Source organism: Acanthaster planci, linkage group LG01 (assembly GCF_054643075.1).
Source record: "Acanthaster planci isolate LZ-2023a linkage group LG01, COTS_SCS, whole genome shotgun sequence".
In the NCBI taxonomy this organism is placed as follows: Eukaryota; Metazoa; Echinodermata; class Asteroidea; order Valvatida; family Acanthasteridae; genus Acanthaster; species Acanthaster planci.
Genome location: NC_141777.1, coordinates 3,012,872 through 3,037,926, shown reverse-complemented (window position 1 = coordinate 3,037,926; position 25,055 = coordinate 3,012,872). Strand labels below are relative to the sequence as shown.

The window sequence follows — 25,055 nt, the reverse complement described above, 5'->3', positions numbered from 1 at the left end:
AGTGTTAATCTACAAATCTTCCTCAGCCTGTATGAACCCACAAGACGACATGGAATTGTTTGATTACTTGAATGAATCATCGGGCCGTTATCAACACTTGAAACAACCTTAAATACTTCCTTCATGTGACCTTTATTTTCTTTGTTTTGGTCTTTGTTTTTCTGTAGTGATTTTTCGTCTTTGTCCCCTCACGACATCAAGGAAAACAACTCTAAGGTATGTGAATTTCTTCCCACACCATGGTAACTGATTCTCCAGAACCTGTTGTCGCTGACATTCACAAGAAGTTTCTCAGTGAACATTTCTGAATAATCTGCCTGTTACTTTAGGGAACGAGGACTCTTATGTCAGTTCGTATGGGTATCTTTTTCAGGGATATTTTCTTCAGTCATAAATTGTATAAAGGACTTTGGAGCCCAGCTACCAAGGAGACAGACCTCCAACTGTGGATTGAGTCCCTAGTTGGGGATGTTTGTTGTCTGTGGTTGTTGGAAGGAAAGTTTACTTGCATTTTCTCTCCTAGTCCATGAGCCAAATGAATTGCATAAAGGTCCCATGGAGTTATTCATAGACCGAGAATACAAGTTACTAGTCTGTCCTGAAGTGTTACATGTCGGAAGAAAGTGTTTTAATAACACTAGACAGTATGCAGTGATGGTATTGTTTTGACATTATTTTACTTTCCTCACAACAGCTCTCTTATTGGTTCTGGGATATCTTTTTTTTTGCCGTTAAGATGTCAGCCATTGAAAAAGAAAAACTGTATTTCCCGCTCTAACAACAGTTGAAAGCACTTTTTGAAATTGAACTAAAAACAGAATCAACTTTCATAGAGGTCTTAACTGTTCAAACTGACATATTCCTGATTCCAGATAACATTTTGTTGACTGATGTTCCTTTGTTTTTCCCTTCAGGCTTTCGAGGCTGCTGCCTCCATGGGCATCCCCAAGCTACTGGACCCCAAGGACATGGTCCTACTGGCTGTGCCGGACAAGCTGGCCGTCATGACCTACCTCTTCCAGATCCGGGCCCACTTCACGGGCCAGCAGATGGAGCTGCAGCGCATCGGCGACACGGCCAAGAAGAGCACCTACGTGGTGGGCAAGTCCAGTACGGACGCCGCGCTGAGCGAGGACGTGTTCCAGCAGGAGGCCCTGAGCGTCCGGGACAAGCCCAACAAGGTCCCTCGGGTGGAAGAGGTGGACGGCCACACACCGGTGACGGTGAACGGCACGGGTGGTTCCACTCCCACCAGTGGGACGGGCAGCAGCTCCACCCCTGTTAACCAGAGCCCCACCAAGTTGAACAGGCGCCGGTCCTCTTCAGGTAGTCGGCACTCGTCAGAAGGGGAGGACCTGGGCAATGATAAACCGAAGCTCCCCGAGACTAACGGGACAATGCAGAGTTCCAAGGAAACGGACTCGGTGACCGATAAGGAGGAGGAACTGGATAGCGAGCCCAAAGGCCACTCAGGACAGGGTAGCATGGACTCAGAATTGTTGCAGGAAATCAGGGTTGATGCAAATGGCACAAAGGCATCCGAAGATGGGATGGAGGATGAAGAAATTGATATGGTAAGAACCCCTTCCAGAATCTTGGTAGAGCATTGAAGAGCAGTCTCTCTAAGGGTGACATTGGTCCTGCTTACTAAAGAGGCCCTCATAAATTTAATACTGCTTGATGTTGTGGTAGTCGGGTTACAACTCCAAAATGCTGTCGTAGTTATCAGGGGCCAATTTCATAGAGCTGCTTAAGCACAAAATTTGCTTAAGCAGGAAAACAATTTGCGTGCTAACCAAAAAAACCCAGCTAAATACAAAACAATATACATGGAGTTTTGGCTGGTTACCTGATTTATCAAGCGAGGTTTTTCTCGCGCTTGGGCCCAGATTTATAGTCAGCCAGTGCCACATACTAGACTCCTGACAAAACGCAAATTACATGTTTATGTCGGAGAAACACTTGTCTTAGAAACTTCAGCCATCCATCCTTAGAATAGGCGTGAGCAGGGCTTATGTTTTGATTCAAGAAAAAACTTGAAGCCTGGTGTGTTTTAGGTGAGAAGTTGGGAGTCACAAAGCACATTATTTTCAGGAGGATTTTGAATAGTTTAAAGGGAAAGAAAGCAGCTTTGGCAAGATTTGGAGAGATGTGCCCAAAACTGTTGTGTACTGTAGGCCATTTAGTATAAGTTGATTACCTGTATTCTGTATTATGAGATAAACCTACAGTGTACCAGAAACTCTTAGAAGCAATGGGATTTGTCATAAATAAAGAAAACTCCGAGGAGATTACATGTATATTTGATGACCAAATCCAGTTGACAAACATGAACCATTGTCATGGAGGCAGTTTTATCTGCTTATGCTAAACACTTTTTCATAATTACTTGTACTAGTTGCTGAGCTGTCTCAACACCAGTAGTAGTTGAAAAAGAGTGTAGATTCTTAGCCATTTAAGCATTTCTAGCCTTTAAGGACAAGACCCGTGTATTGAAAGCAGAAGTTGCCATGCACATTCCCAAAGAGCCACCTGTCCGGGACTTGTGCTGTTGGAATACATACCTGTAGCTTAGTGTTATCTTTCCTGGGGAGTGTACTTCAAATGCTCCATTTACAAAAGTACTAGTGCAGTATACAGTCCATGTACATGGTATGCAGGCAGCTCTGTGTGTGAGTATGCATGCAGTGTAGAAGACAGGCAACTTTTTCACTGTTGGTTGTAGGTAGAAAGTTTATGTCATTTGTCAGGTACTCGTGTTCTCTGTACGTGCTCGTTTGTGAAGCTTCAGAAATATTCTGTGGTAATACTCTACATGTACATGTACATTGTAGGAGTAGAGTTGTGTAACAGAATTTTTTGTTAAGGTCATGATTTTGACCTATTTACAAGTAGACAGTTTTCTGCTGGATGTGTGCATCGGGTATGTAAAATAAAACTGGAAACTTACTCTGGAAACTTGGCTTTCACACTTTCCAGCATTTCACTAAAACAACAAATATAAGACATTAAGAGACATTCATGCATGGTTTGTTTTTTCAAATGACTATTTTCTGCTGGTGTGTACCATTTGAAGGAAAAGGTCACATCATTAACCCTAACAGTCCTCAGTCCTCCAACAGGTGAAGGATTGAGGACTGTTAGGGTTAATTTTTTGGAACACTTTGAAAACTTGCTTGAATGCTTCGGAACTTGTTTCAAAATGAAACCATGGACATGGTGGGTACCTGTGTGCAAATATTTAAATTATAGAAACCTGTTAATTGCTATAAATTTACATGTTGGCTTTGTAGTTGTTGTCATACTTAAACACAGACCAGGAACAGAATTTGAAGTGTTGATTTTCAAGTCTTCCTAGTTAGTTAACTGCTTTGAAATGCCCCCTCTCCTTCTGTCACAGAAAGAGCTAACAAGGGAGGAACAGTTGAAAGCCAGAGCTAGGAAGCTCCTAGACCAAGCACGACGAGATGCTGCCACCAAGCAGAGCATTCGAAGGCCAGCCAAGGAGAAAGCTGATGAGAAGGAGGAAGCCAATGAGGTAGGAATGGAGTACCAATTTAGGAACCAAGTACCAATTTAGGAACGGAGTACCAATTTAGGAACGGAGTACCAATTTAGGAATGGAGTACCAATTTAGGAAGGGAATACCAATTTAGGAACGGAGTACCAATTTAGGAACGGAGTACCAATTTAGGAACGGAGTACCAATTTAGGAACGGAGTACCAATTTAGGAATGGAGTACCAATTTAGGAATGGAATACCAATTTAGGTACGGAGTACCAATTTCCTGGAACTACATGGAGTACTTAATGATTCTTCAAGCTAAGCTGGAAATATCCCCGCTGGTTGAAATTGGATTACCAGCTAAAGTGTTCATGCAATTCCCATTGCTTTTTCCTGCTTCTATGCGTTTTTGCCCCTGTAATACCGGTAGTTTTTGCTCAGTGAGTAGACTTTTATTATAATTGCCTGGATCTGCATTGAGAGGAAAATTGCAGATTTTATTCAAAGTGTGTTTGATTTTTGTTTTCCCCAAAAAGACGTCTTTTTAAAGTAATTTGATGCTTGATATGACTTTTTATGGCCTGAAGAGTCCTTAATCCTCCAATCTCAATTTGATTTTACATACACCTTAAGTTTGGCATTTTGTAGTTTACTAGATCCCAGGTGTGCTGTTCTTTTTATTTGGGGGGGTTGACTCCAAATTGACTCAATTAGGTCAGGAATTACGCATGACACTGACTGCTCTCATTGATTCAGGAAGAGAACGAGAGACAGAAGGAGTTGAGACTGCGAGCGAGGCGGCTCATCGCAGAGGCCAGACAAGGCATCAACAAGCCGGAGATTGAAGGCATTGAAGAGATGTCCCAAGCAGCCAAAGACCAGCAGGAAGGTAAGCTTTACATGGGGGTTTTGTTGGTTTCATTTTCATGAAAAAGAAAAAAAAATTGTCCTTGTAGAAAGGATTCTCATCAGTGCAGCTTTAAATTGAGGTGATAGCGACCTAGCGCTCCAAAAACAAGCCAAAAAATTGCATGTATAAGTTGTTATCTGGAATTTCTTACCAGCTTGCATGTACTCACGAATGACCCAACTTTCATCACCTGGAACAATTACAAGCGTCTGCCAAAACTTACTTTGAATCACTTCAAAGTATGAAAATTAACAGTGGGGGAGAGGAATTGTCAAACGTTCAGAATGACGGGTCACACTTACATGTAAGAACTTTCCAGGAAGGAGTTGCCACACAGGTCAGGGGTCATTGATCATGTCATCTGAAGCACTGTGGTCCACCAGTAAATGCACTCTGTGTGCATACCAAGCCCTGAATGGCAAGAGGGGAAAAGCAATGTTAGTCAGGTCAAGGCACGGACACTCTGTCACCATCATATGCAGATGCTGACGTTTGTTTCATTCATAGAAATGTGCTACAAGTTGGGTACCTTCACTTAGATATTTGTTGGACACACTTAATCTTGATACAAGAAGACCAGTATAGGGTAGGGATGTTATTGTAGAATAACCCAAGTTTTAAACTGTCGTATGCTGTTCTTATGTCAAATTTTGTATTTGTGATGATCTCTCCTATGCTTACGCAATGTTCAGATCTACCGTAAATGTTCTGATTGGTGGCCAAATAAAAAAGCGCAGACACATGTTCTGGCTAGTCAAACTAGTCAGAGTCCATGTGATTGTTTTCAGTGTTACTGTGTTTTATTGCAGATTGTTAGCCATTGGCACCGTGGTTTGGTTTCAACCATTTTTCCTCGGCAGTTTTGCATTCACATCCGTTACTTCTGCCACTATCTTGTTCCCAAGCTTGTGTTAAGATATACATATATGCCATTTGGTTGCAGTAAAGGTTACTGGAAGTTTTTCTTTGAAGGTTTGGGTGTGCAGTTTTTGAAGCAGCGATACCTATCTTCCTCCAAAGTGTTTTCAAGGTTCTTCCCAAAGATATCTTAAATAATCCCGTCAATATTTGACAGGTTATTTTGAGGCTCACAAGTAGGAAGCATGTGTAATCCATTGGACACTTCTCTAAATATTTTGTGTGTGCTGTTAGATTGCCTTTTTTATTAATTTTAAATCAGTACTTTCATAAATGCAGCCACATTTCTCTCATATTTTTGAGGTTTTGCCTCTTCCGTATTGTTAGATTTACATATATGTATCCTGACTTGAACCATACTACATGTACAATGTCAAGTCAACATATAAATGTTCACGAGTGAGGACTTAAAGTAACATAATCCATTCTTAAACAACATAAAAAAAAGCCCTTTGGGTTTTTTACTCTTAAGATAAAAGGTTCAAAAGTATCTCAAGCGGGTAATCTTTCTGGCCTTTAGTGAATTTAAAGCGACTCTTATTATGTGAGAAATGACCATCATTCCTTTACATGTACAGAACCGTAGTTGAGACGGAGAACCTATTTTATATCTCATCCTGTGCATTTCTTGCCTTTGCCGCGCACAGACTGTCACAATTTTTCCGCAATCTTTTTACTTCGGGTTCAGTTCACTCAATCATGGAGCGCCAAATCCCACTATTGGATTACCTCACCACCAATATTGATTTCTCCGTTTTGATTTTTATCTGAAGGAGCAAAGAAAAGACCGGAGCACTTTTTTTCCCCTTCCTCTTTTTTTAAGGGGTTGTGCTCTGAATACTTCCTCAAACAAACTCTAGAAACCCAGTGGCAATGGCTCAAAACAAATGCCAACTTTCCAGAAGAATGAGACTCCGAATGAGCCTTTAAGACCAGTGAATAAAGTTCCAGATACAGTAGCCTTCTTTCAAGACACATAGAAAGCCAAGGGGGAAAAATCAATAATCCTTTTCAATCCATAGCATGCATCAGTAAGCCGGGGTTCTTTGAATTTTTCTTCCTTTTCTTTCTTTCCTTTTTTCCCCTTCTCTCTCTATCTTGTTCCTTTCTTTATGAGAGCTTTTTATGGCACTCTCCTTTTCTCTGGACTCTCCTCTTGTCCTTCCAGTATGGCAGACGAGTTGTATGGTGGTTACCATACCGGTACAACAAAAGTCAGCCGTGCCGGTTCATCTGGGAGGGTGCCCAGGTGCTGGGCAGGTGTACATGTACATGTAGTTTCATGGAACCCTGGATGTTAAACAGTATAGAATTCGGACTGCCCTAGATCCTACGCTGATCTGTACAAAGCCGTGCAAGGAGAGCGTATTGTTTTCTTTGACATGCGATTTCTAAGGTTTAATTGTTCAATGTTCTGGGCAGTGAGGGTACAGTGCGAAGCTTTCTTCAATTGGACAGCCAATTTATTTCACTCAGCGCAAGAAATTCAGATCAAGTTACGAAGACCACTTCAAGAATTTGGATGAACACTTCAGATTCCTCAGACATAATGGATTACCTGTAACTGTAAGACAGTACAAATGGGGGCTAGTTTTTGGCACACACATTTCTATATCTTGATTTTGTTCTGTTGCAGAATGTGATTGTAGAAAGTGAACCTCATTGATGGCATCAAATGGACCTTCAATAGCCCTCAATCATGTCTTACTCTTTTTAAGGAATACATCGTGACCCTGCATCTTTCCAGGAGGAGATTCCTCCTCACCCAACTTCCAGTAGCATGGGGAGCATTAAGGAAGCTTGAGGCCCCCCAAAGTTTAAATAATTTTTGTAAATCTGAAAATTGAGGATGTGAAAACCGAGATATAACATACACTTTGAAATACTAGCCATATGTAGATATAGCCATACATGTACATCCCAGTCCCCCTGTAGCACAACGATGTGGAGGAAGGGAGCATTTTGAGTTATTTGGAGGCTAAATTTTGGTCCCTGCACCCCAACAAATCCTGGGTGCCCCACTGCCTACTTCTTGCACCTGTCAGAAAACTCTGCATGTTCATCACACGGCGCTCTTTTTCCTCTCTGTCCCTCTTGTTTGTCTTGTCCTTGAGCGTCCCATCACTGGGTGCCATGGTTGTGACAAATTGACTGGAAATGGGAGGGGGGGGTAGTTTTTGTCCTTGATCTGCCTCCTCTCAACCCCGCCGCCTCTCCCTCTCCCCCCCGACCTGACCTCTCTTGCATTGCATTTTTGGGATTCAGGACAACACGTCGGCCATTCCCAGCTGTGGAAATGAGTGGAGCAACACACTGGTTCCCAATCTCTCCATGAGAATGTACACTTGTACAGCGGTAACCAGCGTCAACCACTGCTACATGTATCATTGAAGTAAAACATGACACATCCATTGTTTGTGGAGTGGCAAGAGGGTGAACAGTAAGCACTGTGCATGGCTTAAACTAGTGACACAGCAGAGGAAATCACCATAAAAGTGTACATTTTAGCAGTTATTACATGAAATTGTGCCACGAGAGTAGAATTTTTCAGGAAAGCTGTTCTGCAAGATGGCGGCCATGCAATCCCTCCATAGGCACCCAGGCATATGATCCCGAGGAAGGAAAAAACTGATTAAAACATTGGAAGCAAGGCTTAATGTAGCTTGTGATTTATCCTGTCTTCTGTATAATCTTCGCTCGCATTTTCATACACTGGAAAGAATAGCTAGTCTCCAGTAATCGATAACTAGCGTGGGAAAAGTCTAATCCTACATTGTATACATTGGACCAGGAGATGTGTGACCACAGGCCATGTAACTGTGCACCTATAATCCCCATAAAACCAGTGTGACGGAATCCTCCGATAATCAGATTTAGTCTTTCAATTCAGTGTTTAACCTTAGGTTTACATTTGTCACCTTTCAAAGTACGTGCTTCCCCCCCCCCAAAAAAAAAAAAGAAAAGAAGAAAATCTCTCCTAGTACATGGCGTGCGTATTATTTCTTGCCCTTGTTGTGGATTCGTCATGGTGCTGGAAAGCCCGGCACACTCACTCTGTGTATATAGAGGATCCTAGCTGGCCGGGAGAACAGAGTTCTGATTCTCTCAATCCTGTCAAGCTTCTTATGGAGGGGGGGTCCTCCTGGTGCGTGCAGGAGGAATGTTCACAAAAGGAGCCCAGATAAAAGTGCCAGGGTCTACATTTTTGCGAGCTCCAGGGAGATAATCTTCAGGAGTTTAGCCCCTGTGGAGAAGAAGGGCTGTAAGGCAGTCAACCGCAACCATTGTGGCCGGCCACAGAAGGAGAGGCTCCTGAAGGGTGCTTGAATGGGGGCCGTTGGCATGCCTACACATGAAGTACAAGCACCCGGTCTGAAGCAGATTACATAAGCCCTTAATCTCTTAAATTGTGTGCTCTTCTGAGGGGGGATGTGCACAAGTTGCAGGATGGGGAATAAAGGCTTCCTTCTAGAGCTTCTTCTCTTTCTTCTTTTCTTTTTTACTCTCAAAAGAGCTTGCCCTGCTGTTTCTTGTAATACCCAGGCACCCAAGATAACTTGTGGTCTCTTAGACATCAATCACAAATTGCTGACGCAAATGGTTGAGAGGTCGTTTTTTTGGCCCCCCTTCCCTTTGCCACATAGTCAGCGAAACAATGACCCGGGGGGTTCACTCTGGTTCAGTTGTAAGGCTGGAGCTTGAAGAGACCATGTAAAGGCAGGCAAAGGGAGCTGAATGGCAGAAGGGCATCAGAGTTGCAATGCATTGGGCTTTTCATCTCGAGGATAATGAGCGCCTTGCACAAACGAGAATGGTGATGCCCATTGAGCCTAACCCATCAGTCTTGATTAAGGCACTCCATCTCCAAGTCCTCTGCCTCTCCCTCATCGTGGGCCCCCTCCCCCCCGCGGCATTGATCACTTGCAAAACGATCAGACTTCGAGTTACACTGAAGTTTGTAAGCAAATCGATGGTTTCTCATTCCCCAAGAGATGGCTGCTCAGCTATTGAGATAAATGCCGTACAGAATTGTTGTCAAATACTGTTATGGTCAGATGATCATTAGGGGGAGGGGGCAACCTGCAGTGGAGTTGTCCCCGTTCGACTCCACATTGCAACTTGCCTCTTTGCTGATGATGCATTCCCTGCTCAGAGCCCGCCTCTGGCGTGAGATGGATGTGCTGCCAGGGGTCGGTGGTGTTTTGTACCGAGAACTACATCTGTCCCATTTTCACGAGATTGAGCGGATTTGCCATTGATGATGTTGTTGCTTATCGCCTCAGTGCCTGTAAACAGTAGCTGATATGGCTTCCCTGACACCCGACCAACCCCTTGCTCCTAAATACCTCAGCAGCATACCTCTTCATACGTTCACCTTTCACCATCCCCCCCTTGTCATTAGTGCTTCTCCATGTTCCCCATTATCAGCACTTCATTATCCGCCCATTGGATTTGGTCAGAACCCTGTTAGGACCTTTTTCACCCGGCGTTTCAAGAATAACAAAAAACTGGGGCCTTAATGGCTCGAGTCCACCGGGGCTGTGCAGTCTTTCCTTTCATAGCTAGGGTTTGGCCAGGCTTACTTCCCCAAGCACCCTTGAGTATCGAGTTGAAGTCAGGTGGTGAGAACAGGTCATTTGATGCACCGGGAGGGCACAAGAAGGCAAACCCTCGGCCATTGTCCAAGAGGTTATTTCCAAAAGCCTCGGGTCGTCAAGAAAACAGTGGGAACACCATTGGACGCAACAGCGCACAAAGCAGATTGTCTCGCTTATCAACAGTATCGAGACAATTCTCTTTTCAACCAACAGATGTAGTCAGGATGGCACATATCGTAGGGTGCATTCAGGGCTTTCATGTTCCAAAGTTTGGCCATTCCCCTGGAATGCACCTGAAAGAGCGACCATAAATTGACATCTTAAGAAACTCAAAGCACTTCCATGTGTAGTATAAGGTTTTTTTTAACCTGAAGGTTATGTAATTCTTCAGGAGAGTCAATTTAAAGCACAGAAGATCAGGAGTAACAGGATAAAGTGCTGTTAACTATTGCCTTTCATGAATTTTGAATGTTAAGTTATGAAGTAGGCATGGTTGGGCGGGTGCCCAAATGTTTTAACCTGTTTTAACCTGTTTTCACTTATGATCCAGTACCTATAAAATGATTTCCATTATTGTGCAGAATTTACATTGATTTCAGGCCATCTCAATAAATGGACAAGTATTCTGTTATTATTGGAATGCCCATCTAATCCGAGCGGAACAAAAGAGGGCGTTTTTTTTTTATACTCACCACATAGGTGCGCGTTTATAATGGAGATCAGTGGCACGTTTGAAGTGGAGCATGCCGAGTACGCGTACTGAATTTATTCCTTAATGTATGGTCTTTGCATACGCTCAGAACACGTGCAAGAACCCGCTTGGAAAACGTAATACCATCTGTCTTTCTTTTGCCACTTGGGGGGAGCCCTTCAACTCTTGGTGGATTAAATGATTCAAGTAACTTTGCTACATTGAAATCCTCATTAAGACCTTTCTCTGTTATCATATTCCATTTATGATTACTTTCCCTGCTTTCTCCATCCTCAAATGCCATCATTTCATTCTTTATTTTAGTCAAGCATTACTCCCTCTTTTTCTACATTGCCCTGACCTCTTTTGATCTGTTCCTATGATTTCTTTATTTCTTTGTGGTATAATTGTTTTTTTCCTTACCCTTTTGGTGCAGCAGGATCCAGATTCAAGTTTTATCAGTTTGGTAAGGGCCATGTGCAGTGTGCATGTGTATGTGTATTTTGTGGTTAGTAATATTTGCCTCGCTCACTGTGAAAGGTTTCCCTTGTAGCTATACGTGTAGAAGTAACATAACGCTTTGCCACTTCAACCTTACAGCTGTTTACAGCCCTTGTGAAAATAACATGAGCTCAAGGAACTGCATAAAACTCTGTGGAATGTTTTTTTTCTAAATTTATGCTGATTAATATTCTTGCGTTTGATTTGTCGGATGGATTTTGTTATCCTCAAGTAATCTGTTCATTGAGCTCATGCTACTAAATATTGCGTGCTTAACACGAATACCATGCATAAGCACCTGGACTACCACCAACACTGCTTGTGTGTAAAGACTGACACAGCTAAGCTTGAAGTAAAATTGTGTCTTTCACAAGGTTACGTTACTAGCAAAGTCACACCCCTTTCCATAGCTCCGCCCCTCCTCCTCTTTCCATCCCTTTCTCACCAATGATCCCTTGGCATTGCATCTGTACACACATGCTATTTTGCTTCACCTGCTTGTACCTCGCAAACTGAGTCACAAGTCACTGGAACTTTTGACTTCCGTACCTTTAAAACCCTCGACCGAGACGCGTGTTCTGGTCAGTTTTCTCTTTCTAATGTAAACTAGAACAAACTTACCCGGGGAAGAAATGGCTTTAAGACTCATTTCATAGGACCCTACCACAAATTTGCTAATCAGTTCTAGTGCTATGAGTGGGCATTCCCTGGGAGGGAATATTTTGTATCTGCAGGCTGAAGATTTAGTGTAAGATTTTTTCCGGTTTGACTTGGCTGACATGCAGTACATGTATGTGTGAAAAAAAAAAACACTTGGATTTTTCAAATCCCCCTCCCCAAAAAAATTCACTTCATGAAAAGTCTCTGTGCAGCAAGTGGAATACATGAAACTCTGTGTGTGAAATGTTGTATATTGTATGTTTCCAATATCAACCGTCTTCATTATTCATCATTACATATGATCCATACTCTTAAGAATAAAGTTGACTTGCAGACAGAAGCCTTGTGTGCCAGACTAATGGCAGCAGTTATGCAACACTAACAAACATGATTTAATCACAGGGTTTTGTCTTGTGGAAAAGCATGTATTCATTTAACTGATGTCACTTTTACTTACATGTACAAGTCCAGTTTGTCAAGTCCAGTCCAGTGAATCAAAATGAGAGACTAAATTGTTGGTATTTCTCTCTCGATTTCTCGCCAATTTCATGAAGTCGATGATGTCAATGAAGCAGTGACTTAAAATCAGGAGCTATCACTGAGTGGGCACCATGCTTGCAGGTGTACACAAATTGTAAGCAATCTGAAATGTCAATTTGATCGTATAGACGATTGTTCGTTCGTACCAGCTGACAGATGTCGAGGAACAAACTTTATACAAAATCAGTTGCAATGATGCACACAATTGTACATTGTAATCACTCTACATGTAATAGCTTCTCACTATTTTTAGCCACGACTTCGCAAAGATTTAGCAACAAAAAACTTCTCCAATGCCACAAGTTATGGTCGCCAAGAGACCACTTACAATTTCATCTGATACAGTCATCTTCCTCTTCAGACATCCAGTCATTCAATTTCAAGTTGAAATATTGTCATGAAGGTTTCATCTTATTTTGTTTCCACAAATTTTGCATCAATGCATCATTATTATAAAGACTACTATCTTGACATACCTTTTTTTGTTAAAACGCTATTTCCATATTCTAGGATGGACTTTGTATTGGGCTGTTGGGCATATCTTGAATCTGCTTGAAACAAGCTACACTAGTGCCATTTTTCTCAGAAAAGAAAACTCCCGCTTCTCGTTCGTGAATTTTGCATTCAAATATTTAGCTGTGAAAAATACTAGCCCCCATTGCTAAGCACATGAATTTGTGTACAGCATTCCTGTTTAGCTGGTGTATGAAATGGGGCCCACCACATTATCGGGGGTGTCATCACACTCATGACGTTTCTTCTGTGTATTAACAAAGTAGCCTGTCTGTCGGAACACTAACCCCACCGAATTTAACAACCGAGCCTTAGTTGAGTCAGGAGTCTTTCCCATTCCCACCACAAGTCAGATGACTGGTCAGTCACCGTTTGTTCTCCAAGGTCTTAATTTCAGACTTGGTAGGGACAGCTTAAAACCTCGAAGTGCAGGGAAGGAACCTTAATATAGACACCCCCCATTTGTAGTTCAGGTTATCTACATCTAAATGCAGATCTGTTGGCTTAAAAACTATTTGAAGCAGTGTTGGACAACCCTATGCCACTTCTCTCATCCTTAAATGTAGCACCTCAAATTTTAAACTTGGCGGCCAGATTTTAAAGCTTGCTGGCTACTTTGGCAGGAGACAAGTCAAATTGTGTGGGCCACCAGGCCACTTCTGAAGGTTGGAGAACACTGTGTACTACGGTCAGGTCATATAAGGGTCACAGGCAAGGATAACATTGGTTGAGGATTGTCTTTGCCACATTTCATTTTATGCCGCTTGTGACTTGAATTTAGACTATTTGTGATGGACTTGCACTGGCACTTCTTCTGCATTCAGGAGTCAGTCTCTGGTAGATTCTGTTAATTTAAAGTACCACCTAAAATAACAGATTTGAATTTAAAACTGTTAAACAAATCTGTGTGCCTCAACCTTTAGATTTAATAGCATGTTTATTTTTCTTCTTTTTTTTAAAAATAGCCATTACCTTTTAAATTTTTCTCTATGAAACCACCAGTATCTCTTGAAACCAAACGGTGCAGTAAACCAGTGTCATTGTCATCATGCTAAATGCAGAGTAAATGTATTGGAGCTGCACAACCCTTGAATAATAAGAATACAGCAAAGATTGAGAGATTTTGGAAAATTTGGTGTATTTGGGTTTGATTAGCAGGGGAAGTTTCTTTTGCCACCCTTTCTGTAAATTGTATCTGGAACAAATCACCTTGAACCATTTCTAGGTTACATTCACATGTAATTCTGACATCACTGTACTCACCAATTCTTTCTTTTCCTTCAGATGCATTTAAGATTTTTTTGATGTAATTGATCAGAAATATCACACAAGTAGTGTCATCAAGCCATGCGGATTTGTTCTGGCATGTGAGGGTAGGGTAGCAGTGGGTGACAGTATCTGTGGATTCACTGCATCTGATCTGAACCATGTCGAAATGCTGAAACGGTCCCGAACCATGGACATGATTGCAAACTGTGCTATGTCAGGGAAAACTCACATGCATGTTTTTATGTTGAATAGGGGAATTATGCCGTCATTAACCGAGTACTCCCATCACGTTTTAGCACTACTCTCACTGCAGCCTTGAGACACAAGACTTGGCACATGTAGATGCACGCAGTCCCATGCGCCCCTCACAAACCACTAGTTTGGGTGGCACACAATACAGAAAGCTGCCATTGGAAGTGCAAATCCTGCTTTACAATTGGTGCTCAACAGGGAAAAAAGCTGCAATGTATTAGTAGGCATTGCCAAATAGCGTTCATCAGGCACTAAGCTAGATGCATTTGGTGGAATTTGGGATGGTTTTTAAGATTTTTAATGTTCCAAGTGCATTTTGTTTTGTGTGCACTTTCATTCTATATCCAGTGACATTCATGATTGACAACTGTTAGGCAGCATTTGGAATAAAATGACCGAAAGCAGCAAACATTTGGTGGCACACTATATTGTGGAACACCCAAAGACTAACATGTAGTCTCAACACCAGAAAGGTTCATCCTTCATGGAGACACATAAAATGGCACATCAGATAAATCAGCTGTTTTGCACTGAACAGGGGACAAGATTGAGGCACCCACAAAACGAGATGCACCGGCATCGCCGGTTACCAACTCAGCAGACAACCAGCCAATAAAGAGATTATCACGGGGCAGCGTGGCGAAGAAAACCTCTCTTCAGTCATTCTCTGACTTGGTGCAACCACCTCCCCCAAACAAAACAAAAGGTTAGATTTTCAGCAATTTTCAGATCTCAACCCAATTTTAATGAGTACTGCAAAATACCGTTGTGAAACTTCGTAATATGTTAAATATCAGATTCCCTTAGTAGGTCTATTCTCTTCTGTAGAATGCCAAAGGAGAATAGTTTCATTTAAATATTTGCTCAGAAAATTCTGTTATCTTGATTCATTTTACTTGAGTTAGTCTCACATATCAGTCATCTTTTTTTCCTGTATACCATGTTTTTGATAATCCTCAACCTTTTGGGCCATGATCAGATGAGGAAATGCCGTCAACTCCTGAATCGGAGTCTAAGCCTGATGAAGTGGCAGACGACAAAGAGGCGAAGGATGATAACGTGAAGGAAGAGGAGGTGTCAGAACGGACGGCAGAGGAGGCCACACCCACAGAAGAGATCACCAAAGCAACAGAAGAAGAAGAGGTGGGTTTGGGGAACAGCAACTAGGTGATTGGATTTCTGGTAGAATCTGTTGAGTTTTTTGTTTTTTTTGCTACCCAGTAGAATTAAGAGTTCCAGTCAGTGGTGATTGTGAGTTGTAAGCCTGTTGTTACAATACTTATCAAGTCAGTGCAAACCTCCTGCGTACATGTATTCACCGTCTACCACTTTAATCAACACTTCACTTTCCTTTGTATTTGTCTCAGGAGTTAATGGACACCAACGACTACATTCTTGGGGAGTACGCCGTCCTGGAAAGAGAACAGAAGCAGATCGATGAGCGAGCCTCCACTGTGGAGAAATCACTTCGGAAAGCCATGGAGGATGGTAAGATAACATGGAAACTTGCCTCCACCGATCCGGAAAGCACCTTGGATTGGTGATTGTTCGATCTGATTGTTGCCATCAGTGCATTTGTGCACACATTAACAACCACAAATGTTTGGTCATCAATAAGTAGCATGAGTTCACGTAATGCACACCGAATACAGTGGAAGAGATTCCATCGTTCAAACCATAACATGCTTCCATGAATGTTATCTTGACTTTGGCTACAGATTTTTCCCATTCTATAAACCACTAAGTGCCCCCAAAATAAAGTGGAATTGCGACAAGGAAGTGGCAAAGTTAAGCTGATTCAAAGCACGTACTGATTTTTGCTTTCCAGGGAGAATTATATATAACGCAAGGAATACATGAGCGTAAGATGCATGCGTGTCTGAGTGGATACACATGCATCCATGTTGTATGGTTTAGATTCAAAGAACATTGCTTAAATGCATTTTAAAACTAAGACCTTTGGAGACTGGGAACAAAGGGACCAGTTCACAGTTCAACTGTACCAGGTGGTGTAGAGGAATTCTACAGGAAGAAGGATGTTAGACTTCATCAAAATGGCTGTATCCACGGAACAGGCACGGCAGGCAACTTGAGCTAATCCGGGCAGAATCCTGATAGCGCCAAATGTTGATCCCCCAGGTACGGATGACGAGGCCCAGCTGATGAACGAGTGGTTTGAGCTGGTGAACAAGAAGAACGCGCTCATCCGTCGGGAAGAACAGCTCAATGCCATGTAAGTTGCCATCTACATATGATCCACGCCAAAGAACCCATTGCGCTGCTGTGTAGAAAAGATTGCTTAGCGAATTTACGTGCTGAGCAGAAATTAGCATGGGTCCAGTGGCTAGCAATACAAATCACTTGGTATTTGGGCCAGTAACTTGTCACCTTGCTAGGCAAACTCCTTTGTGTGTAGCATACTTTGCTCAGTAGATTCATGATATTATGTCGTGTCCTCCTAACACTAACAAAAGTAGCATCTACTCTGTTAGTGAGTAAACACTCCCTTTCAAATCATTTCGGAGAAGAACCTGCCTTTTCCCTCTTTTGTACATGATTGCACAATTTTGCTATTTTTTTTGCAAGCTTTAACCCAGAGAACTGAAACTACCTACAGCACGCCTGTATTATTTTTCCAATAATTTGAATTTTTCCAAGTATTAATAGTAGGTAGAATACTTTCGTTGGGGTTTCGGTGGTCATTCCCGCTAAGTTGCTTACATTTTAGATTAGATGCCAATTCAACATTGAACAACTAAAAAGTATGTTAGGAAGACAGCTAGCGCATGTGTGTTGGTTAAAAAAAAAAAGGAAACTGACTTTTCGTGTTTTTTTTGTAAAGGCAATTTTAGTCTAACGAAGACCACAAGGACGCCTCAGTGATTATGTGGAAAGTTCATTGTGAAACATATTCAGTAAAACAAAATTGTATTCAAAACGTTCTTTCTAGAGCAGACTGCAAGATGTCTTGCTGCCTTCATTAAACTTGATTGAAGTGGTTTTACAAAAGCACTTCGTCTGATTATTTTGCAATTTCCGTCTTATTGTCCTTGACTTTCAGTCAGGCCCCATAAATACTCATATCCCAATTTGATAACAGTAAATGTGGTAATATTCAATTTTCAAGCCTCATGAATAGGGGCCCATTTCGCTTCAGGGCATTTGTCAACACACTCACACCACCACGAAGGAAAGGGGAAAAAAGGGACTTTGAAGTCTTGTAGCGATAGCAAGCCGCTGCCTTCTGAAAATGAAATGTCTCCGACATTGTTAGTGACTTTTTGTGCGCGGTTCAATTGAGATGGATTAGCGGTGTTGCCTCAATTGTCTGGCGAGTGAATGCCAAGCGGTGGTAGTACTTGGCAGGTCGTTGGGCACAGTAAGCTCAGCATGGGAGCCCATTGAGCGTTCCATCCCCCCTCCCCCCCTTTGGCTTGTAGCGGGGCTGTGCGGTATTGGCCCCTGAGTCCACCGGGGCCCTGTCTCAGCTGGAACTGCTGAGTGTGTAGGCTACGAAGCCCATATGGCGCTGACGAGATATCCCCCATGAAAGTCTGCAGTCGTTGACAAATCAGTCCATCAACCCCTGCCCTCTCTGCTGACTTGTTGGTGTGGTGTGTTTGTGTGTGAATGTTCATGTTAGTGTTTTTGTTCTCTTAACAAACATGAACAGACATTGAAAACCTAACCCTCTTAGTGTTTTCAATGTACTTCTTACAATGAAATAGAACTTGATCAATCCATTGGTAGTTAAAGCCCAGCTGAAACCCAGAAAATCATGACAGCAAATCGCATCAAGTTAATTTTGTACTTCCTGGATTCTTTTGCTCCTTCACCCTCAGCTTTAACGTAACTGGCCATGTCTCCCCAAGAACAGAGTCCAAGTGGCCCGTGGAGAAATCTCCGTCAAAATTGACATAATTGCATAAGGGAGTCCCTCAAATTATTATTTCGTGGGGTTTTTCTCTCCAAGTCGTGATGTACTAGAGACCCTCTTAAATGCCTAGGCGCATCTAATCAAATTTGCATCTTTGTTTTATCTTGATGCGGTCTCTCCCCCAACCACCTAGGGAGAAGGAACATGACTTGGAGAGGAAATTTGAGATGCTGAATCGGGAGCTGAGGAAGATGATGGAGATTGAAGGTAAGGAGGGGAGAATGAGCTCCCTGGAAGGTTGGAGGGCGTGAAAGGAAGCGACGCAGTCCTAAGAAACAGGCAGAGAAGTTTGCAAACTGCACTAAATAAATCTTGCGTGATGTCTGAGAGGAGTAGTGTTCAGAGAATGGACATTCCTAAAATTGTTTGTCTTGTATGCTGATTATTTGGAACAATTTTGTAAAGTCTTTTGGGGTTGGAAGAATCTCAAGGTGGTACTGTCATCTCTTGGCAGATTGGCAGAAGACGGAAGAGGAGAGAAAACGGGAGCAGCTACTCCTGGAAGATCTGGTCATCCTGGTCAACAAGCGAGACGAACTGGTCCAGCAACTGGACGCTCAGGAGAGAGAGTGAGTAATTGAGTAGACTCATTCCAGCAGTTAACCAAAAAAAGAATTTGGAATTGAATTTATTATACTTCATAATTTAAGTATCAATAAGAGATAGCATGCTGTATATTATTATAATAATCACGGATTACTGTGGACACTCTACTGTGTAAGTCCTGGTGTTGTTTACCTCAGAATTTTACAAGTATACTTCAATAAGTGCTGTTCAAAGTTGTTCAGAGTTGGCAGCATTGAACTGGAATCAAAACTCGGTATTTATACCAATCAGGATCAGAAAGCATGAGTAAGTTTCAGTTTTAGTCATGCCTAGACTGTTTCACATGCCGCTTTGCTTCACTGCATTTCTGTCCCTTCTTCATTGTGCAAATGTGTTGATTACAGCAAGGATTGAACTTTTCTGGTCAAGTTCTGATCAGGCTCACAAGGTCTGTCCAGAGAACAGATAAAGTGCATACCTGTTCTTCTCTCGGCCATGTGGTTTGATGATCCCGGACCAGTGGCGTATATTTTGTAACTGCCAAAAACAGACTGCAGAGTTTCTGCTGTCGTGAATGGTTTTTGTCCGGTGATTTTTCCCCTGTAGCTCCCCTCAGAGGTGAATACCCTAGCTTGCCAGTTGGAAGCAACCTCCTGTAAACCCCTCCGCTGAACTCGCTCGCTTTTCTTCTGCAACAATTTAGCTTGCCCCTGGGCTGTTATCCTGGCCCATTCAACCCCAGTGAAGTTAGCCGACTTTCTCTTGTCTATTTCATGGTGGGGTTGATAGCGATCTTTTTGTGTGGGATTCTTATGAAACAAGTTTTTTTTTTTTTTTTTTCTAAGTTGTGGGGAATACAGGGCTTTTCATATTTTTTTCAATAATGCATTCTGGTAATAAATCAGTTTCTGTTTCTCTCTCACACACTTTGACAAATCTTGTGAGTGATGCGCCATTTGAAAATCTCCCATTACATATTTGATAGGAGTCCCAACGGCCCCTTAGTGACCTACTGTAGTCGTAGATTGCACTGCAATTTGGGGATTTTTTCCCGTCTTTTCCAGACAGCCAGTGCATCAATCATTTGGAAATCAAAAGGATGGGTAGAATGTGATTGCATGCCACAAATGGCAAAATGTCTGTCGAAGGGGAAGCATATTTACAGAATACCTTCCTGGCCTCCACCGTTGCTTGTCCAGCAGTCCTTAAGTCTTCCGTCCAATTTGAAGACAACAACGCTAATGAAAAGAGAGAGGGCCCTGGAAAAAAAAAAAAAAAAAACAGACATGGGCCCCGGCCAGACGAAGGCATTTGTAAAAGTTTAATGAGGAGGATTAGGGGAGGCATATGAATTGTTAATGGTGGAGCACGAGCACAGCTCTGATTCTTATTATTTGGCCTTTGATGGGTACCGGTGTATCGGTGAAATAGTACACCAGGGAGGCATGTTATTACGGACTTAGTGCGTGCGCACGCTGGACGCAGGCTACCGACCTCCTTGTGTCAGCGCACATTATGGAAGGGAGCCAAGCTCCTCAGCTTGGTGCACCGTTGCCGGTTTACAGTCAAATTACAATAAATAGTTGATAGAGGGCTCCCGGATCAGATGTTCCAGAAAATGCCGAACCCATTAAAGCGTCAGAATAAAGTCCGGGGGACCTGCTTTGATTACGGAGAGCGGAGCAGAAATCCATTTGTTTCTCCTTAATTGCTGTTATCAGACATGATTCTAAGCCCCCGTGGCAGCATCATCAGGCTGCCATTCTTTAAAAAAAAAACAGAGGAGATCAAAAGGTAAATATGTTTTTCCAACCATTCTGCTCTTCCTTATTCCCAGGGCTGAGGAGGAGGCAGAATACTTGGACAACATGCTGCAGAGAAGACGCAAACGAAAGGAGGAGAAGTGCTCCATACAGTAGCAACACAGCACTGCAGTGTGAGAAGTCAGGGTGCCAGGTCCCTTCTTGCGGGCAATGCAGACAATGCTTATAAGATTTGAGGATCTTTAGCATTCATTAATTATGGAATCTTGAAGTTGAGTGAATTTTGAAGTTCCCTGGTTAAGTTTCCCGGGGGTTGACTGGGTGCATGTTTAATGTTTCACCAACCCCAAAGCAACCATATAGGATCGTTTAGTTAAAGCCGCACTCAGATACAGAATAACAAGTACAGTGCGGTACAGAGTGGGTTAATTTGAGCAAGTCTACTGTCTCCTTCAAATTCCCATTGTAATAGTGACCAATTTGGCAACATTTTGGAGGGCATCGATTGAGAAGCAGCCAATTGGGACTTTGTTGCTGAGGAGGTGACATGTTCTTGACAACAACCCATGCTATAAAGAGGTGTGGGGGGGAGATGCTGACATTGGAGTGATTTCTAGGCATTTTCGTGGTTGGCCGCTCAGGCTGCCTCCTCCTTCGTTATTCTGGCTTTCAATCAACGCTCGTGTCTCACGCCTGGGCGCCCACTGTTTCCGCCCGGCCGACTGCTCCACTCGCTCAACGCATCATTAAAAGTATGGGTTTTTTTTTCTGGGTTTGTTTCTTTCTTTTCCTTTTTCTCTATCCCACATCGCAGGCACTTAGGGTTCGGCCTAGGATTTGTTATTCATGCAAATGTAAGGGCAGTATCTTGCTGAGTGGATCTGTTAAAAAACAGTATCATAACGCAGGATTTTGGTGGTTGATTTTTGAATAATGCACGCGTACTTCCTGTGTATCATTTGGGTGAATTCTCCATTGAGAATAGACAGGCCATTAAAGGCAAGGGAAATATTATCTCTTGTCCGAGCTCATTCACAAGGGTTTTTTCCCCTTCTTCCTCCTCTCACAACAATGACAAAATTCTATATATATTTCCATGACTTGTGATAGATTGGGGACCGTACAAATAGTTGTGCTTTGTTCAGAACGGTAAAAGTCAAGGCTTGGCCTGTGGAGACCGCTAGAATTTATTTTTTATTCGATGGTTAAGGGTTGCAGTGACACTGAATTTTTAGAAGTATGCTTTGGGCAAATCTGTGGATCATACTTGGGTGTGTTGGGGGTATTCTGTGACGTTTTGTGTGTCTTTATGGAGCTGGGATGTGTAGAGACTGACATGGATGTAAATGAGAGAAGTGAGCGGGGTGTTGGTTGTATTTTCTGGGTTGTCTCTCGTTAACCAGCAGCTTTGTTTAGGCTGACTGCTTTGGGTAAGGAACTTGATCGAGAAAAGCCATCTTTCCCTGGATGTAAAAGGAAGAGTTAGGGAGTGGCATTAATATTTGTATAGCAAGTAGGTACGCATTTTAGGACAACTTGTTTTGACTGAAGGGGTGGTTTGTACATTGGTCATGGTTTAAGTGGGTTTACATAAACCACAATGTGATCGAAGACTATGTTCAGAGCTGTCAGGGTTGGGCGTAGTATGAAAGCAGAGCAGATTGGTGTGCCTCTTACTTTTCAAGTTCATTTTTGTTCGAAGCATTGCAATTGGTTTATAGTGCTTTTACTATTGGCATAAATGAACCGATTTGATGTCGTGTGCGTGGTCGGTCGAGACCTGTAGAGAGCCTTATCAAACTAAATGTTGCCACCTCGGCCGAGGATCATGATTTGATACTGCTTATAGTTAGCCAGCCGTTCTTGCTCCCACGCTGCGGACTGTTTTTTCGTGCTGCACAGAGCCGGGAATCGGCGACTGTATCTCTCCTGATCCGCACTCCTTTGCCTGAATTATAAAAGTTCTGCCTTTTTTTCCCCAGCGAATGCCGGGGTTGCACCACTGTGACACCAAAGCAAACTTCAGTGCCTTTTATCTAATTAATGCACCCGTGACACTGGCTATAGCTATCACAGCAGGAGGAAAAATAAGTACGAAACAAGATAACGTTACGTAACCTGTATGAGCAATGTATAAATATGATATCGATCAGATATCTTCACGTGATTGACGGTTTGGCCAAGATATTTGTGTGTATGTATATATACATGTATATATAAAGTATCGTGTATGCAGATTTACACGTGCAACGTGTGTATTTACTATTGGGAAGCTGAGAAATGGTGATGTGTTATGAATAACCGTCTTCCTGTGAAATGAATGGAAAGAGGACGGCCAACCTTGTAGATGAGCCGCAACTGGACAGGATGTATAAAATTGCTATGTATATACATGTACATGCAGCAGGAGAAAAAAAGGAAATAGGTTTTAAGCAACTCAAAGATTTACCGCAAATACTAAGTTAATTTGTAAATATATGTAATATGCAGGTCGATTTTTTTTGTGTTGGAACAAACTTCGGTTGCTTTTGTTGAATGGAATGTTCATTCCAAACGTCACAAGGTTGATAATGGCAATGTGTTGAATGCTTAGGCCTATGTAGTATGCTAGTAAAGGGGAGTTAGCAAATTCACACTGTGCAGCGTAAATATAAAGTGGTTACATATAGGTTTTATTCGTTCACCATAGAAATATTCTTTCGGTGCAAGACTTTTTCCCAGAATTACTCATCAACTTAGAGCTGTACATAGGCCGACTAATTTGGGAAATGAAATTTACTTAATATCAAAAAATTAAGTGAACGAAGTTTTATTTCAAGCTCATCTAGGCAAAAGTATATTTTCTCGACCGACATCCCCTTTTGTCTTTCTGGCTAATGTTTATTGATGAGGTGGACGAATTATTTTGTTGATTCGTGAATCAATTTGAAATCTGACCACCAATTACTATTTTCATATGAACTTAGCAATGTAACAATTGCAAACTTTAGACCTTCAAAGTTACAGTAGTCAGCATTGCCCTTTTGCTACTCGTGAAATGTCGGTAGATTTTGAGATTATGTTCCGGTACATCGTTTATTTGGTTCTCTTTTAATTGATATTGTACTTTGTTTTGAGTGACCGGAAATTGTTTGGTTTGTAATGTATTATAAAGCGTTTATGTGTATAGAGTGCACTGCACGGAAAGTGTATTGAAAAAAAAATAAGTCAAAGGTTTGAGAAGACGCCCAGTACCGCTGCTCCGTGACGCGCGCTGCTTTATCGTGCAATGAAATTAATAAGTACCCGGGGTTATAATCTGCGGTCCTCTTGGAATTCCCGAGCGAGGAACACTTTGGGAAATAGGGGGAACTATAGGCTTGGGCCAAAAAAAAAAAAAAAAGACTGCTTCATGTTGGGTGCATATACCCGGGATTGGTTTTGGCGCGGTATACGTCGGCCTGGACGGGGGGAAATTATATGCCCTGGCGGGGCTAGAGCAATCCTGCACCGGCAATTTTTCTAATTGTCCCCGCCATCACTTGGCATAATCACGCTGCCGTGATAGGGTCCAAGTCGCTGTCTCTCCCATTGCTTCGTCCCCCCCCCCTCCACTCGAGCCGAGTGTCAACCCTCCGTGAAAATTGTTGTTGCAGTGTTACAGCAGATGAAATTGCTCGGCATTGTTGATTAATCGTGTCGCTTTAAGACCCCTCACTCGGCCAGAATCAAATCAAATTTCGATTTGGGGGCGATCCAGGGGGACCGAGTCCCGCGTGCGCACCGCTTCACCGCGGCACGCTGCGATGAGGTACAGGTGTACCTTGTACAAGAGGAGCGGTGCTTCTCCGGATTTTTTTGGTTTTTTTTGTCGAAGCGTCGCTTCAGTATCCGTATTAAAGGAGCTCATATTTCATGTATAGGGGTATAATCTTGCCGCAGTGAGTTTATCCCAAAGGGTGAAACTCTCTATAGGTTCATCTTTATTTTCCTTTTTAGCCCTTTTTTTTGTGCTAGACGACACGTCCGTGTGTCGGTATTGCCCGCCCCCTCCCCCAAAAAACACCAAGAAAGATGTGAGGTTAGGCCTATTGGTTCATCGTGTAAAGAATGAATTGTACTGATACGAAATAAAAAGAATGCAAGAGCATAGTTTAAAACGAAGAAATCGGCTCGGGTATAATTTATGTTGGTTTTAAAAGGATCGTCTTTCACGCATAGGCCTAATCTTTATTTTTGTGTCGCCTGTCAAGTCCCTGTCGTGTATTTTGTCCCCCATGTTAGCATGTGGATATCTTTCGTTGCTATCTTCACACTATCGCGACTTGCTGTCATTCACTTGAATTGGAAAGTGCGTTCGGTCTTATACGCTTCAGGATAGTACATATGTCATCTTTTTTTATAGCCGTGCCTTGTTTTATACATTTCCGTCTCCCCTTTGCTATCTGGGTGTCGCCTCCGTCAAGATAAGGT

At 42.4% G+C, this 25,055-nt stretch overlaps 1 protein-coding gene across 8 annotated transcripts in view; it reads left to right on the top strand.

Annotated features, from left to right (window-relative positions):
* Positions 1 to 24,750, top strand: part of ehbp1 (EH domain binding protein 1) — a 64,543-nt gene extending 39,793 nt beyond the window's left edge. For 6 of the 8 annotated variants that reach the window (XM_022225563.2, XM_022225564.2, XM_022225566.2 and 3 more), the window contains exons 13-24: positions 168 to 216; positions 915 to 1,574; positions 3,401 to 3,538; positions 4,262 to 4,394; positions 11,059 to 11,088; positions 14,896 to 15,063; positions 15,337 to 15,500; positions 15,725 to 15,845; positions 16,497 to 16,590; positions 18,428 to 18,501; positions 18,749 to 18,863; positions 20,678 to 24,750. In XM_022225563.2, the coding sequence (XP_022081255.2) occupies positions 168 to 216; positions 915 to 1,574; positions 3,401 to 3,538; positions 4,262 to 4,394; positions 11,059 to 11,088; positions 14,896 to 15,063; positions 15,337 to 15,500; positions 15,725 to 15,845; positions 16,497 to 16,590; positions 18,428 to 18,501; positions 18,749 to 18,863; positions 20,678 to 20,759 (1,828 nt within the window). In that variant the 3' untranslated portion in view covers positions 20,760 to 24,750. The remainder of the gene's footprint in view (positions 1 to 167; positions 217 to 914; positions 1,575 to 3,400; positions 3,539 to 4,261; positions 4,395 to 11,058; positions 11,089 to 14,895; positions 15,064 to 15,336; positions 15,501 to 15,724; positions 15,846 to 16,496; positions 16,591 to 18,427; positions 18,502 to 18,748; positions 18,864 to 20,677) is intronic. The other 2 variants (XM_022225568.2, XM_022225569.2) reach the window with 2 other exon arrangements.
* The last annotated feature ends 305 nt before the right edge of the window (positions 24,751 to 25,055 follow it).